Here is a 16,043-nt window from a genome sequence, read left to right as displayed (position 1 = left end):
GGCTGAGGCAGGAGGATCACTTGAGCCCAGGACTTGGAGGTTGCTGTGAGCTAGGCTGACACCACAGCACTTTCGTCCAGGCAACAGAGTGAGACTCTGTCTCAAAAAGAAAAAAAAAAAGAAAGAAAAAGAAAAAAGCCAAGAGGAGACAAACCTGAACTTAGTGAGTGGTTCAGCTTTGAGAGGCTTAGAAAATACATTGAGTAGCAGAGCAAGACCACACTGTAGAGGACCCCAAACACTAAGGTGAGTTTTTCAGTGAGAAATGTTCTGCCAAAAGAAAGAGAGAGAGAGAGAGAGAGAGAGAGAGAGAGAACACTAAGGTGAGTTTAGACTTTGACAGAGAAGGAAGTATGCTGCTATTAAAAAAAATTTTTTTAGGGTAAGTGGCTGGACAGTGATTTATTTACTCAACTCTATTTCATTTTAGTTAATGCTAAATCTTTACAATTATGGTTACTAGGCAGTAATTAATGAACAATTATTTATTTATTACTCCCCATCATATACTACCCTATTTTTTACACTCAGTATTATTTCTTTTTTTTTTTTTTTTTTTTGAGACAGAGTCTCACTTTGTTGCCTAGGCTAGAGTGAGTGCCGTGGCGTCAGCCTAGCTCACAGCAACCTCAAACTCCTGGCTCAAGCAATCCTTCTGCCTCAGCCTCCCAAGTAGCTGGGACTACAGGCATGTGCCACCATGCCCGGCTAATTTTTTCTATATATATTAGTTGGCCAATTAATTTCTTTCTATTTATAGTAGAGACGGGGTCTCGCTCTTGCTCAGGCTGGTTTCGATCTCCTGACCTCGAGCAATCCACCTGCCTCGGCCTCCCAGAATGCTAGGATTACAGGCATGAGCCACCGCGCCCGGCCACAGTTTTATTTTTTATATTTTTAATTGACACATAATAATTGTACATGTTTATGAGGTATATAGTGATGTTTCAATACATATAATGCGTAGTGATCAGATCAGGGTAATTAGGGAAATCCAAAACGTTGACCGGGCACAGTGGCTCACGCCTGTAATCCTAGCACTCTGGGAAGCCAAGGCAGGATGATTGCCTGAGGTCAGGAGTTCCAGACTAGCCTGAGCAAGAAGAGCGAGACCCCCATCTCTACCAAAAATAGAAAAAATAGCCAAGTTTGGTGGTGCGTGCCTGTAGTCCCAGATATTCAGGAGGCTGAGGCAGGAGAATCGCTTAAGCCTGGGAGTTTGAGGTTGCAGTCGGCTCTGATGACACCAATGAACTCTAGCCAGGGCAACAGAGTGAGACCCTGTTTAAAAAATAAGAAAAAGGAAAAAAGAAAAAGATAGACTAGAGGCCGGGCATGGTGGCTCACATCTGTAATCCTAGCACTCTGGGAGGCCAAGGAAGGCAGATCGTTTGAGCTCAGGAGTTTGAGACCAGCCTGAGCAAGAGTGAGGCCCGGTCTCTACTAAAAATAGAAAGAAAATTAGCTGGATAACTAAAAAATGTATAAAATAAATTAGCCGGGCATGGTGGCGCATGCCTGTAGTCCCAGCTACTCAGGAGGCTGAGGCAGAAGGATCTCTTGAGCCCAAGAGTTTGAGGTTGCTTTGAGCTAGGCTGACTCCACAGGACTTCAACCCAGGAAACAAAGTGAGACTATGTCTCAAAAAAAAAAAAAAAAAAAAGTTTAAAAAAAAAAAACAACACAAGGAGGCTGCTTAGGCTAGAATGGTGAGAAGCTCTCAGGTCTCCAGTTGTAAATAGAACTTCTGGTCGCTGAGAGATGACAGGAGGCCTGCCTGGTCTCTTCTTTACTGAGGAGTGAGACCAGCAGTGTATAAGAAGTAATACATATTTTATATTTTATAGATAAAAAAGGAGCCACTGCCAAGATGCCCAGTTTCTCTGATAATGTTTACATTTGTCTGAACGCCTTGATTTCTAAGAAATTTCCACTACTAATTTTTATATATTTATTGAATGTGAGAGTTTAAATCTGAGAAAATACTGGAAGTTTTCCAATCTGACCTATCCACGTGGTATAAGTTGAGTTAAAACCAGAACTTGACGTGAGGCAGGCAGAAATGCTGCTTCACTTGTATCCAGAAGGTCTCAAAGCTCCCCAACTTCATTATTTCTCTAACTGGAACATTTTAAAAAACATTCCATTTTTTTCACCTGTTTCAGGCATTAATCTAGACAAAAGTTCCCATAATATCTCAATCCAATAGCAACCCCAAATGAGTAATTCTGACAAGTATACATCTTGTCCTTCGCATATAATTGCTAATATGAACACACATTTAATTAATCTAATTTGACAAATTTAAAACTTATTCAAGTCAGTTAATTTTTATGCTTGGAGGCTGTTCAAAGGTGATTACACATAACCCTTTCTGTGCTTTGGAACACATCCTTATTTAAAAACATTCACAAGGGACAGCATTGCAGCTAAGTACATATGGTCCCTCCAGTTCTCTAGGCTTTCCAATCTTTTATCCCCAAAGCATAAAAATGAACATGATGACTTTGTTCCCTATTCCTTCCACTAATTGTTAATTGATGCTTTTTACATTATGGCTATCTCCAAGACTCTTTAGAGAGTCTGAAATATACTAAGTAACTCCACAGTTACCTGTGAAAAGAAAGAAAATCAACACCACGATCATCATGTACCCAAAGTACAAAATGGTACTTGCTATGCCTTTGATTTGAAGTTTGGCAAAGAGGTAATGAACTGCATAGGTAAAAAGATAAGCAGCTGTAAAGCTGCTGGTAAAAGGACTCTCTACCACCAATGATAATCCTGCAAAAATAAGTAGAAAAAAATGACTTTTCAGTTGAAAATCTAACTGTAAATGGATTAGCAATTATTGTAATAAGAAAGAACACAAGATAAAATAGGCAAGATTATGGATTAAAAAAAGTAAAAGGGAAAGTTTTATAAGAAATTTAATAAAATATATAATGTATGTCCTGCTTGGAGTGTCCTAACAATTGTAAACTCTTTGTTTCCAGGCATACCACATGTGCCCTCTGGGACTGGACACAATGTGTATACCCTATCATTACATAGCTTTGGTCTTGGAAGGCATTCAGTTCAGCTTCAACATACAGGCCAGAGTATGCTGTGCTTATTGATGCCTCAGGCTAGGTGTTAAAAAAAGAGAGAGAGAGAGTAAGATAGAAATTTAGGATAGACTTTGTGGTTAATAAGATTTGTTTTAACTGGCTAAATTCAGGACCCATGGATGCATGACTGAGGTCAACAGTGCAGGTTGGTCTCACCCTATACCATGGGCTCCTAGTGATGACATTACCATAAAGACACTGGGGCCGAGGGCCAAGGGGATAGACAGTGTAGAAAATAATTAACATAGCAAGTCTGAGGCTACTGTCTTTAGAAGGGCTTGCTTGCAAAGTTGGCTCTTGGCTTGCATCTGGGAATTTAGCATTTAATCATTCCCTGACTGAGAAGACTGGTGTGCTATACCTAGACTGTACAAACAGTGTGATTTATGGTGAATACTTGCTTTCCTTTTGGGAATCTAGACTTTTTGTAGTTACTAGGCAGAGGATGCCTATGTGACTAGCTTCTGAGAAAAACCTTGGATGCTGAGTCTCTAATGGGCTTCCCTGGGCAGAAACATTGCACATTTATTACTGCAGTTTTCACTGCTGGAGAAAGGAGCACGCTCGGTGTGCTCCCTAATGGGAGGGAGACAACATAGGAAGACTGTGCCTGGATTTCTCCAGGATTCACCTGTGTCCTTTTTCCCTTGCCGATCCTGTTGTGCATCCTTTCTCTGTAATAAACTCTAGCCATGTGTATATCTATATGCTCATTCCCATGAGTTCTAATGAGTCACTAAACATGTGGGTGGCCTTGGGGACCCCTAAAACATTTTCTAAGACATAAAAACATACTTGGGGTACAATGTACACTATTCGGGTGGTGGGTACACTGAAAGCCCAGACTTCCCCACTATACAATATATACATGTAATGGAATTCAACTTGTGCCTCCTAAATCTATTAAAATTAAAATTAAATAATTTTAAAATATCCATTATATGCTTGTATCATTAATGACGGTTGCAGAATCTTTATGACAAAAAGTACCATAGAATTAATGATCAGCTAAGAATAATATATACATAATTATATTTTTAACCCTTATACCTATATAGCACAAAAAGAAAATGCTCCAAAACAACATGTATATAAGAATCATTCCCTCAATCCTCTATTGTCACCTTTAGAGAATCATATATAACTACCAAAATAAAATGGATTTGGGGATTTAAGAGAACAGTGTATGCAGGGCGAGAGTAATTGAGGCAGGCCTGTGAGGAGATCAGCTGCTTCTCCCCACAGAGCCAAGTCCCTAAGATAGGGGTCGCCACAGAGGATAAGGAAATTGATAGGCAACAGAGAGAAATAAAAGAATACATAGAGACTAAGGTATAGTTTATAGTTTTATATATATATAAAGATCAGATATAACACAGCGGGGAGTACCTAGGAGACTGGCGTATCTCCATAAACGCCAGCAATATGGTTAGATTCATACAGGTTTTTATAATCACAGACATCAATTACCAGTTGTCAGGGTAACATATTTGCATATCAGGGAATGCAGTTGCTAGGGGATACAGGTAGTGGGTTAGGGTCAAAAGTCCTCTCAAGGGGATTCTAATCTATCTAGATGAACAAACAGGTACAAAGTCTTTTAGGGGCTAGCTTCTAGGTTCTAAGAGGTAGTTGTCAATTAACAGAGGTAAAACAAAAGAGGTATAGTGACTCAATATTTCTTTGATTAGTTATGGTGGACTTAAAGGTAGATAGACAGGAGAGAGCAGGAAGCCTATCTCTAATAAACAGGTTGTTTATAACCACTGGGGGGCATCTCTGAGCAAAGTGCACTCATTGTCTCCGGCTCCCATCCTGTGGGCTATATTTGCCTTGCCTTGTCTTTCAAGACACAGGGAAGCTCACAGATTTTGAGATACTGGGAAGCCTTCCTGGAAAACATCCCTACCAGAGATTTGAGAGCTCTCCCATAATAGCAGCCTCTAATAAGTGAACCATTGAGTCCACACATTCCTCCGGGGCAAAACTCCTGTTTCTCTCTTTAACATAGTAATATTGGGTTATACAATAAAATAATGATCTTATGAGCCACATTTTATTAATTCCCAATCATATTTTCCCAACAAATGTACACTGCCACGTCAGTTGTCCATGATGACATGGTAACCAAAAGACACTGAAAGGAAGAAAAAGGGCTTTTAGCAGCATTCTCAAACCCACAAAACACAATCCTAGCCTAAGCTTCAAAGAAAACATTATTTAAACCAGAGATCTTTTATATGTTTAAATATCAAATCAGTCCCCTATATTTTTCTATGTTAACTGAATATTACACAGCAATTATAGAAACCAGGCAGACAGAAGTAATTTTCTGTTTAAATTTCCCATCAAAATAGCATTAACTTGATAGCCGCATCAAAGTCAAAATGTGTCATTAGGAAAACACAATGTAAAACTGATCCCAAGTTGTAGAAACCATGCAGTTAACATTTATTTCAATTCCTTTCTAAAAACAGACTTCTAATTCCAATAATACAAGTTTAAGAAGCTTAAGATACATTCGTTTCTTATGTCTTTACCTCAGCACATACATGAAAATAACACAGCAAAACTGTAGCTTCTGAACAAGTAATGAGAAGAATTATAATGACTAAGAAAAGAAAGTCAAACATGTAGTACATCTGATGAGACCTGAAAATAAAAAGAAAAGATTTAAAATAAACTTTAACTTCACAGTAGACACAGGAATATCAATCCAAATCTATACAATAATAGACTGTCACACACTTCTCTAACCCCTTTTTTTCCCCTAAACTTCTAAGTCTTTATTCCAAACCTGCATCTATCCATCTAGTATCAGAATAATATTCCCTTACCTATGCAGTCTCAGAGGTTGGTCATACCTTCTGCAGTCAGAACCAGTGCTGCTACTTGCCCATGTTTCTCTGTTCATATTAATTAGTTCTCACTTGAGACCAATGAAGAGCTATAATTTTCTCTATACACACTTTAAAACATGATTTCTCTTTATAAATGGAAGGCTGTAAATGCCATAAACACCAGCAACTACATCATAAAACAGAAAACCACAGAATCAAACACCACTTTGTCTGCTGACGTGCAGCCTCTCCAAGTATGTCTTTATAGCACAGCACACATAATTCTATTAAATATACATTCAAACGTGCATATTTTTTAAAAAATCTCTGTGTGGATTACCATTTAGGTCAAACTTTGAAGGAATAAAGTAATTCTCTTCATTACTATAAAGCTGAGCTGATTAAATTGGGATGATCAATGTCCATTTTTTAAAAGCCTTCTAGAGATAAGAAACTAACAAACCAATCAATATCCCATTTTAAAATTTCATGTAAAATATATACTTAGGTGTGAGGATGAGGGACAGGGGTTGGAGAGAATCATTTCTATAGATAACAAATATATAATGAAGTTGTATACAACAAGCACGTTGCTTTTCATTGAAATGAAAAATAATTCATCTAAAAAGAGCCTGTTAGTTTTTGCTTTACAATTACTTTTCCATCAAAAACATCTGGAAAAATGGTTACTATAAGCTATTTTGCAGCATGTCAAATATTTAGTTGCTGACAAAGTACAGATTTCATTGCTTATCTTTCAAACAAATTTGTCACAGTGCTGTTTAAACAGTGAGTAATTAATATACATGATTAAGCCTAATTTTTGAGAACTTAAAAGTTTTTTCTGAAAGATTGCTTTCAGACAAAGGTGTTATAAAAACACACAGTTGAAGCCGGGCGTGGTGGCTCACGCCTGTAATCCTAGCACTTTGGGAGGCTGAGGCGGGCGGATTGCTCAAGGTCAGGAGTTCAAAACCATCCTGAGCGAGACCCCGTCTCTACCAAAAATAGAAAGAAATTAATTGACCAACTAAAAATATATATACAAAAAATTAGCCGGGCATGGTGGCGCATGCCTGTAGTCCCAGCTACTCGGGAGGCTGAGGCAGTAGGATCGCTGAGCCCCGGAGATTGAGGTTGCTGTGAGCCAGGCTGACGCCACGGCACTCACTCTAGCCTGGGCAACAAAGTGAGACTCTGTCTCAAAAAAAAAAAAAAACAAACACACAGTTGACTACTGCATTTAACTTTCTTTCTTCCTTCCTTCCTTCCTTCCTTCCTTCCTTCCTTCCTTCCTTCCTTCCTTCCTTCCTTCCTTTCTTTATTTCTTCTTCTTCCCACCTTTAAAAATCCCTCCACAATAACACCCCAATTGGCCAGTGCCTGAAACCTGAATGCAGTCAAGAATCAAGAAGAGGCCCAGTGGGGTGGCTCATGCCTGTAATCCTAGCACTCTGGGAGGCCGAGACAGGTGGATCGTTGAACTCAGGAGTTCAAGACAAACCTGAGCAAGAGTGAGACCCCGTCTTTACTAAAAAAATAGAAAGAAATTAGCCAGACAACTTAAAATATATAGAAAGAATTAGCCGGGCATGGTGGCGCATGCCTGTAGTCCCAGCTACTCGGGAGGCTGACGCAGAAGGATTGCTTGAGCCCAGGAGTTTGAGGTTGCTGTGAGCTAGGCTGTCGCCATGGCACTCTAGCCCGGGCAACAGAGTGAGATTCTGTCTCAAAAGAAAACAAAAAAAGAAGAGGCCAGGAGCAGTGGCTCACCCCTCTAACCCCAGCACGTTGGGATGGTGAGGCAGGAGGATCGCTTGATGCCAGAAGTTCAAGACTAGCCTGGGCAACATGGTGAGACCCCATCTCTAAAGAAAAAAAAATTTTTAAGTAGTTGGGCGTGGTGGCACATGCCTGTAGTCTCAGCTACTTGGGAGGCTGAGGCAGGTAGATCGATTGAGCCCAGGAGTTTGAGGTTGCAGTGAGCTAGGCTAATACCACTGTACTCTAGGTTGAGCAAGAGAGCAAGATCCTGTCTTAAAAAAAAAATCAGGAAGTAAGAAAAAAGGGATGCAGAACAACTGCAATAGCTTTCACAAAGCTAGGGCACAAAAGCTGCTGCACTTTAATCAGAGAACACTACTAGTTCTTAATTTACATGCATTTCTAACTATCTTATTATTAGAATTCTTAAACCACAACAGATTAAAAATAGCAAATAAAAAGAGGAAAGGTATAAGGAGAAGGCATCCTGATACCAGAACTAACAGCTGACAGAAAGGAAGAAGACAGAAAACCATTACTTATAGCTCAGTATACTTGAAAACCCAAAGTCAGACGTCTTCAAATAGTTTTTAGCAGAGGAACTCTAAATGAAATCTCACGTGGAAGGCCAGTATAGAAAACAGACAAAAATCAGAGTTGCCCCTTTCCCATCTTTAGGCACCCCCCTCCAAGAGACCTCCCCACTCCCACCTCCTAAAACAGCTCGTTTGACTTCTACCACATCTGCGGTATAAGCAAAAAACAAACAAACAAAAAAACAGCTCATTTGAGACCAACTTCTCTAAGTCATTCAGAAAGTCTTAAGAAAAGATTTTTAATTTTAAAAAAGAAATCTTTATAGAGATTTCTTTCCATCAAAAAGTGCCTTTAAAAGGTTGTGCATTAAGTAGCAGTTCCTTAGGAAATCCCCCTGGGTCAGACTGCTATTTTTTGGATAAAGCAGGGGTAAATGAAGTATTATCACACGAGAATTTAACCTCCTTAAAATATAGTAAAGTTAATTTACTAAAAATTAAAACTTTTGAGATCATCAAGATACAATACTCACCAAATACTGTTTAGAATGAAAAATAGTTGAATAAAAATACAGCCAAATGTTAAAATGCCACCAATTATGACACCAAGAAGTAGTTTTGTAAAGAAGCTGTTGTGGAATCTGATGGCAGATCTGGTTTGTGTGAACTAGACACCTAAACTGCTTGAAAATAAATGAAGTGAGAATCAGAATGAAATGAAATTGAAAAAAATCTATACAGACATAATCACAATGCAGAATCTTGGATCTGAACAGGGCATGGAATATTTATAAGAGCAGTGATGTCAGCAGGGGCTAGACCAGTGCTATGCAAAAGAAATATAATACAAGCCACATATGTAATCTTAAACTTTTTAGTAGCCACATTTTAAAAAGTAAAAAGAAACAGGTAAATTTAATTTTAAGTTATTTTATTTGATCTAACATGTCCAAACATTATAATTGAAACTTGTGATCAATATAGAAGTTATTGAGCAGATATTTTACATTATTTTTGTTGTTCTAAGTATTCAAAATCTGGTGTGTATTTCCCACTTATAACCCATCTCAATTCAGACCAGCCACAGTTCAGGTGCTCAACAGCCACATGTGGCCAGTGGCCACCATACTACATGGCACACGGACAACCAATAACAATGTTTATCCTTTTTTTATAAATTCCAAGGGAGAGATTGGGCAAGATTTACTAGTAACTATTCCAATACAAAATAATCTAAAATGTCAAAAAGTCCTCTCTTAGAATTTGCCTAAGAGTTTGTCAATTAATTTCCAGAAAATTTTCTTTTTTCTGCTCTCTGTGGAACTTCACCTTCCATGTTGTCTTTTCTAACTTCTCCCCTGCAATTTCATGCTATATCCTTATACAATTCTTTTGCAGTGTAGCCTGATTTAGACTTTTTGGTATCCTGCACCTTTTTCCTATATATGGAATAGGCTAACTTCAAATTTGTCAACTGAATAGCCCCATTTCTTGGCTTTCTTCCCTCATTGTATAACCCTATTATATTTTTCTTTTTCTTTTTTTTTCTTTTTACTCAGGAAGTCTGTAAAAACCCCTATTATACTTCTAAGTCAGCTTTCAGCCTTCCTTCAATATGTTCTTTTAATTTTGTCCATCAGAGATAAAAGGAAATATAAACAATATATAATGTAGGAAATATATTAAACAGTTTTTAGAAGTGTTAATGTCTCTTTTACTTAATGTTTTAAATACCTCTTATTTCAAAATGATTATTCTTTTTTTTTTTTTTTTTTTTTTTTAGACAGAGTCTCACTCTGTTGCCCAGGCTAGAGTGCTGTGGCATCAGCCTAGCTCACAGCAACCTCAAACTCCTGGGCTCAAGCGATCCTCCTGCTTCAGGCTCCCGAGTAGCTGGGACTATAGGCATGTGCCATCATGGCCAGCTGATTTTTCTATATATTTTTAGTTATCCAGCTAATTTCTTTCTATTTCTTTAGTAGAGACGGGGGTCTTGTGCTTGCTGAGGCTGGTCTCCAACCCCTGACCTCAAGCTGATCCTCTCATCTCGGCCTCCCAGAGTGCTAGGATTACAGGAATGAGCCACCATGCTCAGCCTCAAAATGATTATTCTCTACAGTTTTCTCCAATGATACTTTTTCATTCCATGTACACTGTGAGGTATTATTTCAGGCATCACTAAGTGGTCAAAAGCAGCATTTTAAAAGTTTACCTTTTCTTGCTTCCAAAGTATGCACCAAAAAATGTATGTGGTACTGAAATTCCAAACCGCATAGTAAGGATACCTATGAGAGAACCAAAGGAGATGGCAGCTGACGATCCTTCCACCCAAAGAATTAGATTCATAATGAAGAGGTCAGCAAAGATAATTCTGATGGGTAAAAAAGTCTTTAGAAAACAGTATACTTTCTGGAAAATGTTATAAACATACTTTACATGAATGTCAGAACATTCTTTTGGTGGGAACAATATAATAAATTACAAGGTTAAACCCTAGAAGAATATTAAATTACAATGTATAAACCCAGTCACTGAGGTATGGCTTAAACTGCATACCATATAATAAGATAACAGTTTAATATAGGATGTAATTTCCACATCCTGCTCATCTTTGCACCTTCAGAGTGTAGCAGAAAATAAATAAGTTGTGAAGTAATATACCATGGAAAAAACTCAATATGCAGTATAGTGAACACATTAGAAAATAGCATATTTGAAAAACAGATTTTCAAATTCTAGGCTCAAATGGACCATAAGATGCCTCATGTTAGACAGGTATTCATTTAAAACAAAGATTTTTAATTTGGTTACTCCAAATCAACAAGTCAACTGCTAAGTCTACCAGATACATCACCAGGCAAGCCCAGCTATTGTGCCCCTACTTGTTCCAGACAAGTTTGACCAAAGCTACAGGTGAGTATGGGTGTGGATGTTTTAGAATGCCCAAAAGATGAGGTTGAAAAGGTGGATAGAGGCTAGACTGTGGAAGTCTCTGAATGTCAGGTTAAGCAATGTAGACTTTCTCCTGTCAGCATCAGGAAGCACACAACTGAAGAGTTTTTTACAATCAAAACTGTGATACAGGCTGGGCGCTGTGGCTCACGCCTGTAATCCTAGCTCTTGGGAGGCCGAGGCGGGCGGATTGCTCAAGGTCAGGAGTTCAAAACCAGCCTGAGCAAGAGCGAGACCCCGTCTCTACTATAAATAGAAAGAAATTAATTGGCCAACTGATATATATATAAAAAAATTAGCCGGGCATGGTGGCGCATGCCTGTAGTCCCAGCTACCCGGGAGGCTGAGGCAGAAGGATCACTGGAGCCCAGGAGTTTGAGGTTGCTGTGAGCTAGGCTGACGCCACGGCACTCACTCTAGCCTGGGCAACAAAGCGAGACTCTGTCTCAAAAAAAAAAAAAAACTGTGATACACAGTGCAGTTTTTCAGGAAGATAAGTCTATAATATTGCAGAGGACAGACCTAAAGGAGGAGACAATATAAGAAAGAAGCCCAGCTATAAAGTGGTAAGAATCTGGATATGTGATAATGAAAATGTAAAGAGACTGATATAAAACCATGAAGAATTAAGAGACTTTTGGTTAAAGATGACAAATTTAACTCACATTTAGCTCTGCTACCTCATCAAAACCATAATAAAATTATAGTAAAGAAATGTTAAAAGGCCATAAATACACAAGGTTGGGGGACAGAGGACAGAAGATATTAGCAACAAATTTTGGAAACTAGATAGCAGCTGGCCAAATAGTAGCTGAGTTAACAAAACTGAGAAACTCGCATCCCAAGTCATCAGTAGGAAAAGCAAAGAGGCAAGTCAATTTATACCATAGAACTCCAAGGGCTAGGCACGGTGGCTCACGCCTGTAATCCTAGCCCTCTGGGAGGCCGAGGAGGGCGGATTGCTCGAGGTCAGGAGTTCGAAACCAGCCTGAGCAAGAGTGAGACCCCCGTCTCTACTATAAATAGAAAGAAATTAATTGGCTAACTAATATATATAGAAAAAACTAGCCGGGCATGGTGGTGCATGCCTGTAGTCCCAGCTACTTGGGAGGCTGAGGCAGCAGGATTGCTTGAGCCCAGGAGTGTGAGGTTGCTGTGAGCTAGGCTGATGCCACGGCACTCACTCTAGCCTGGGCAACAAAGTGAGACTCTGTCTCAAAAAAAAAAGAAAAGAAAAAAAAAAAAAAAAAGAACTCCAAGAAGGCTCTGGAATTTATAGTGCCAGGTAGCTCTATAAGTAGGAGTTAAGGAATAGCTAAAACCAGGAGGACTGTTTGTAAGTCAGCCTAAGATGCTGATAGACTTGCAGATTTCCTCCCCTACTCTGCAGAACCAGCTAATTTCCCTTCCCCAACCCCAGCAGAAGACTAGAGGTCTGTTCTTTTGGGGAAGATCCCTGAAGCTCAGAAGAAAACTTAAAAAAAAAAATCTATCATTGACATCCTCAGAGAGATTAGAGGAGATGTTGCAACCATAAAACAAGAAGAAGAAATTTTAAGGATTATTGAGAAAATAAAAGAGCTTTTGGGAATTAAAAACATGACAAGAGGAATTAAAACTTCAATAAAAAGATTGGAAGATAGAGCTGATAAAATGTCTTAGAAAGCAGCATTTAAAAATAAATGAAAAACAGGCAAAAATACATAGGAAAATTAGATGAGCAACCTAGATATCTGAAATATAGGATTTATGGGAAGAGACAGAGTTCTTTATCATTGTCTTTTAGGGATATTAAGTGCTTTGCTCAAGGTCAAACAATTGATAAGAGGCAGAGTTGGGATTCCAATTCAGGTGTGTTGACTTTACAAGAGCAAGCTTTTCCCATTCCAATATACTATTTAAAAAGCCTCTATGGTGAGATAATTATTCCCAAACCCACCCTACCAATCATAGCTATCTTCTCTTCTCCTGGATATTCTGTCAGAAACCAGAGAAAGAGAATATGTTAACAGCCACTCCATGATCTACCAGGTTAGGCTTTGAGGTACACTGTTCAGGGAATCTCTGGTTTAGCTCTTTAGTTCTCGGTTCTCTCAAGGCCCACTCCAAGTCTAGGATTCTAATGCTGTCTTCCTATTTGCCATGTGTTCTCAATTGCTTTTTTAGGATCATTGTTTTGGATGCTTTCGCATCTCTCATAAATGATTTGGTATTTTATCAATCAACTTCAGTCATTTGTGAGTTCTTTCATTTTACTATTCCTACTTCACATTTTCCCCTTGTGTTTATGATCTCTTCTATTAACACCTTTTCCGGTAGGTATATCTATTCTGCTTTTTAGAGGCTCACACTTTGCTCCTGTTGATGTAGCTTCAAGTCCTTTCAAACAACAATAAATACAACAACAAAACCTCCACCTTATGTCTCAGTTTCTGGCATCTTAATAAGGGTTCCTGGTTTTCCATGATTTAACCACACTTCTCAAAATGTTTTTAATACTTTTCTGCTCTAATGAATTTGTTTAGCCACAATATTCCTCTGCCAAATTTCCTAGCTTTTGAGAGATTCATTTCAGCTGTTATCATTCCTTGGCCAGAAAAATTACTTCTCACTTGACAAATCATAACCTCCCTTCTTATACATAAACTCAATTAACCTGTCTCAACAATTTCCCTTTTGAAAGTACACTCTAGAATGTTAATATGTGTTTAACAAATCTGTAACTGTCCTTCAACTTTATGTTTTTACATTCTAAATATTTCTTTCTATGTTGATCTCTAATTATTTCTAGACCTTTTCATGGAATCTTAAACAGCAAAACTAGAAGAAAACTTAAGAGGTCACCTGGGGCCATCTCCTACCTGAAACACTTATTCGCACATTCATCAAACATTTACTGAGTACCTACGTGTTAGGCCCTGGTGTTCAAAGATAAATAAAACAAAAATCTTTGCTCTGAAAAAGCTCAATCTAGTGGGATACATAAATAAATAAATTACAACATGGGAAATGCTGTAGGAGAATAATGAAAACAGAGCAGTAAGAACCCAGAGGAAAAGAGTGACCAAAAATGTTCTATAGCTCACAAAAAATTTCACAATCTATTAGTTCATTTCTCTATTTCTCTAAACGACTCCATGACACAGGCATTACAGGCAAGGAATGGACAATCAGAAAGGTTAAAGGACTTAGCCAAAGTCACTCGCTTAATACTAAGGGCTAAAATTCAAACTTTCTTCTTCTGATTTTAAAGTTTGGGTGCCTGCCCACCAAATTGTGCTGACTCTTCCCTTCTTTCCCTATTCACCACTTTTGGGGTTATATGAAAGAAAAGTACATTGTTTAATAATTTTATCATCTTCAAATTCTTTTAGGGAACAAATATGTTTATTAGCCTAATTGCTTGTCCATCTAAATCCAAGTCCATTTATATACTGTGAGGTACTGAAATTCTGTTTCAACTTACCACATTTTGAGAAATAAGAATCCCAGTACTTTATGATGATACTATCTCCCATCTACCTGAGAGAACCCATAAGCCACTTAAGGTAAATACGTCCTTTTGTATCATGCCTAGTTTATTGCTTTAAAATTGTATTCAGTTCCACTAACAGAACCAGGAAATGAAATCTGGTTTGCACTTTTAAATTATTCACATTATTCAATCATACAGTAAACACTTACTAAGCACTTACTTCATGTATAATGCACAGAGTTATACACTGTGAAAGATATGGAGATGAATAAGACATAGTACTCATCCTCATGAGTTTTAAGATACAGAATGAGAAATGAGACCTTTTGCAAATAACTCCAATCTAAGGAAAACTGTGGTAAGTATTGTAATAATGGTAATAGACACTGTACAAGTTGAGAACATGGAAGTGGTGGTATTTGAGCTGGGACTTAAAGAATGAGAGAAAATGGTATAGAGAAATTGGAAAGAAGGGATTACAAATAGATGGAACAGCATGAGCAAAGGCATGATGGTAGAAGAAGATAGTAGCTAATAACCACAGCCACCATTTATTGAGCACTTATTCTGTGCTAGGCACTATTCTAAACGATCCTTATAGCAACCATATGAGGTAAATAATACTATTATTTCTATACTGCACATGAGAAAACCTAAGCTTAGAGAAGTTAATGAACTTGTACAAGGTCCCATGATTAGTATTATTTGTTTGAAACTTTATTTTTGCTTATCTAATTTAAAAGATAATTGCATAATACAATATTTATAAATTTATATTGATGAGTATACAAAGTATAAAGATGTAATTTGTATGACAATAATAGCACAAAAGAGGGGTAGGGAAAGGTACTATATAAGAGCAAAGTTTAATTGACTTTGCAATTTAATTTAATTGCAATCGTACCTGCCTGTAGTTCCAGCTACTTGGGAGGCTAAGGAGGAAGAATCACTTGAGCCCAGGAGTTTAAGGCTATGGTGAGCTATGATGGCACCACTGCACTGCAGCCTGGGGAACAGAGTGAGACCTCATCTCTTAAAACAAAATTATAAAAGAGCAAAGTTTTCAAATACTATTGAAGTTAAATTGGTATTAATCTGAACTAAATTGTTACAAATTAAGACACTGATTTGCAATCCATAAAGCAACTCAGTAGGAAAATAGCTCAAAAACAGTAAATAAATGATAAGGGAATAAAAATGGTAGACCAGAAAGTATCTATTTGACACAAAAAAGGCAGTAATGAAGGAACAGAGGAACATAAAAGACATAAAATATATATAAAGAAAATAGCGGCCGGGCGCGGTGGCTCACGCCTGTAATCCTAGCTCTCTGGGAGGCCGAGGCGGGCGGATTGCTCAAGGTCAG

The 16,043-nt window shown here is 38.0% G+C and overlaps 1 protein-coding gene across 1 annotated transcript in view; it reads right to left on the bottom strand.

Annotated features, from left to right (window-relative positions):
• The window catches only part of LOC142865784 (putative phagocytic receptor 1a), a 102,646-nt gene that overhangs the window by 12,145 nt on the left and 74,458 nt on the right, over nt 1-16,043 (bottom strand). Inside the window, exons 2-3 of the mRNA XM_075999082.1 lie at nt 10,463-10,535; nt 5,651-5,762 (exon numbers count right to left, since the gene is read on the bottom strand). Coding sequence (XP_075855197.1) covers nt 5,651-5,762; nt 10,463-10,535 — 185 coding nt within the window. The remainder of the gene's footprint in view (nt 1-5,650; nt 5,763-10,462; nt 10,536-16,043) is intronic.

This window comes from Microcebus murinus, chromosome X (assembly GCF_040939455.1).
Source record: "Microcebus murinus isolate Inina chromosome X, M.murinus_Inina_mat1.0, whole genome shotgun sequence".
Classification (NCBI taxonomy): Eukaryota; Metazoa; Chordata; class Mammalia; order Primates; family Cheirogaleidae; genus Microcebus; species Microcebus murinus.
Note: the sequence above shows the minus strand (reverse complement) of the source record. Positions and strands in the feature narration are given on the sequence as shown.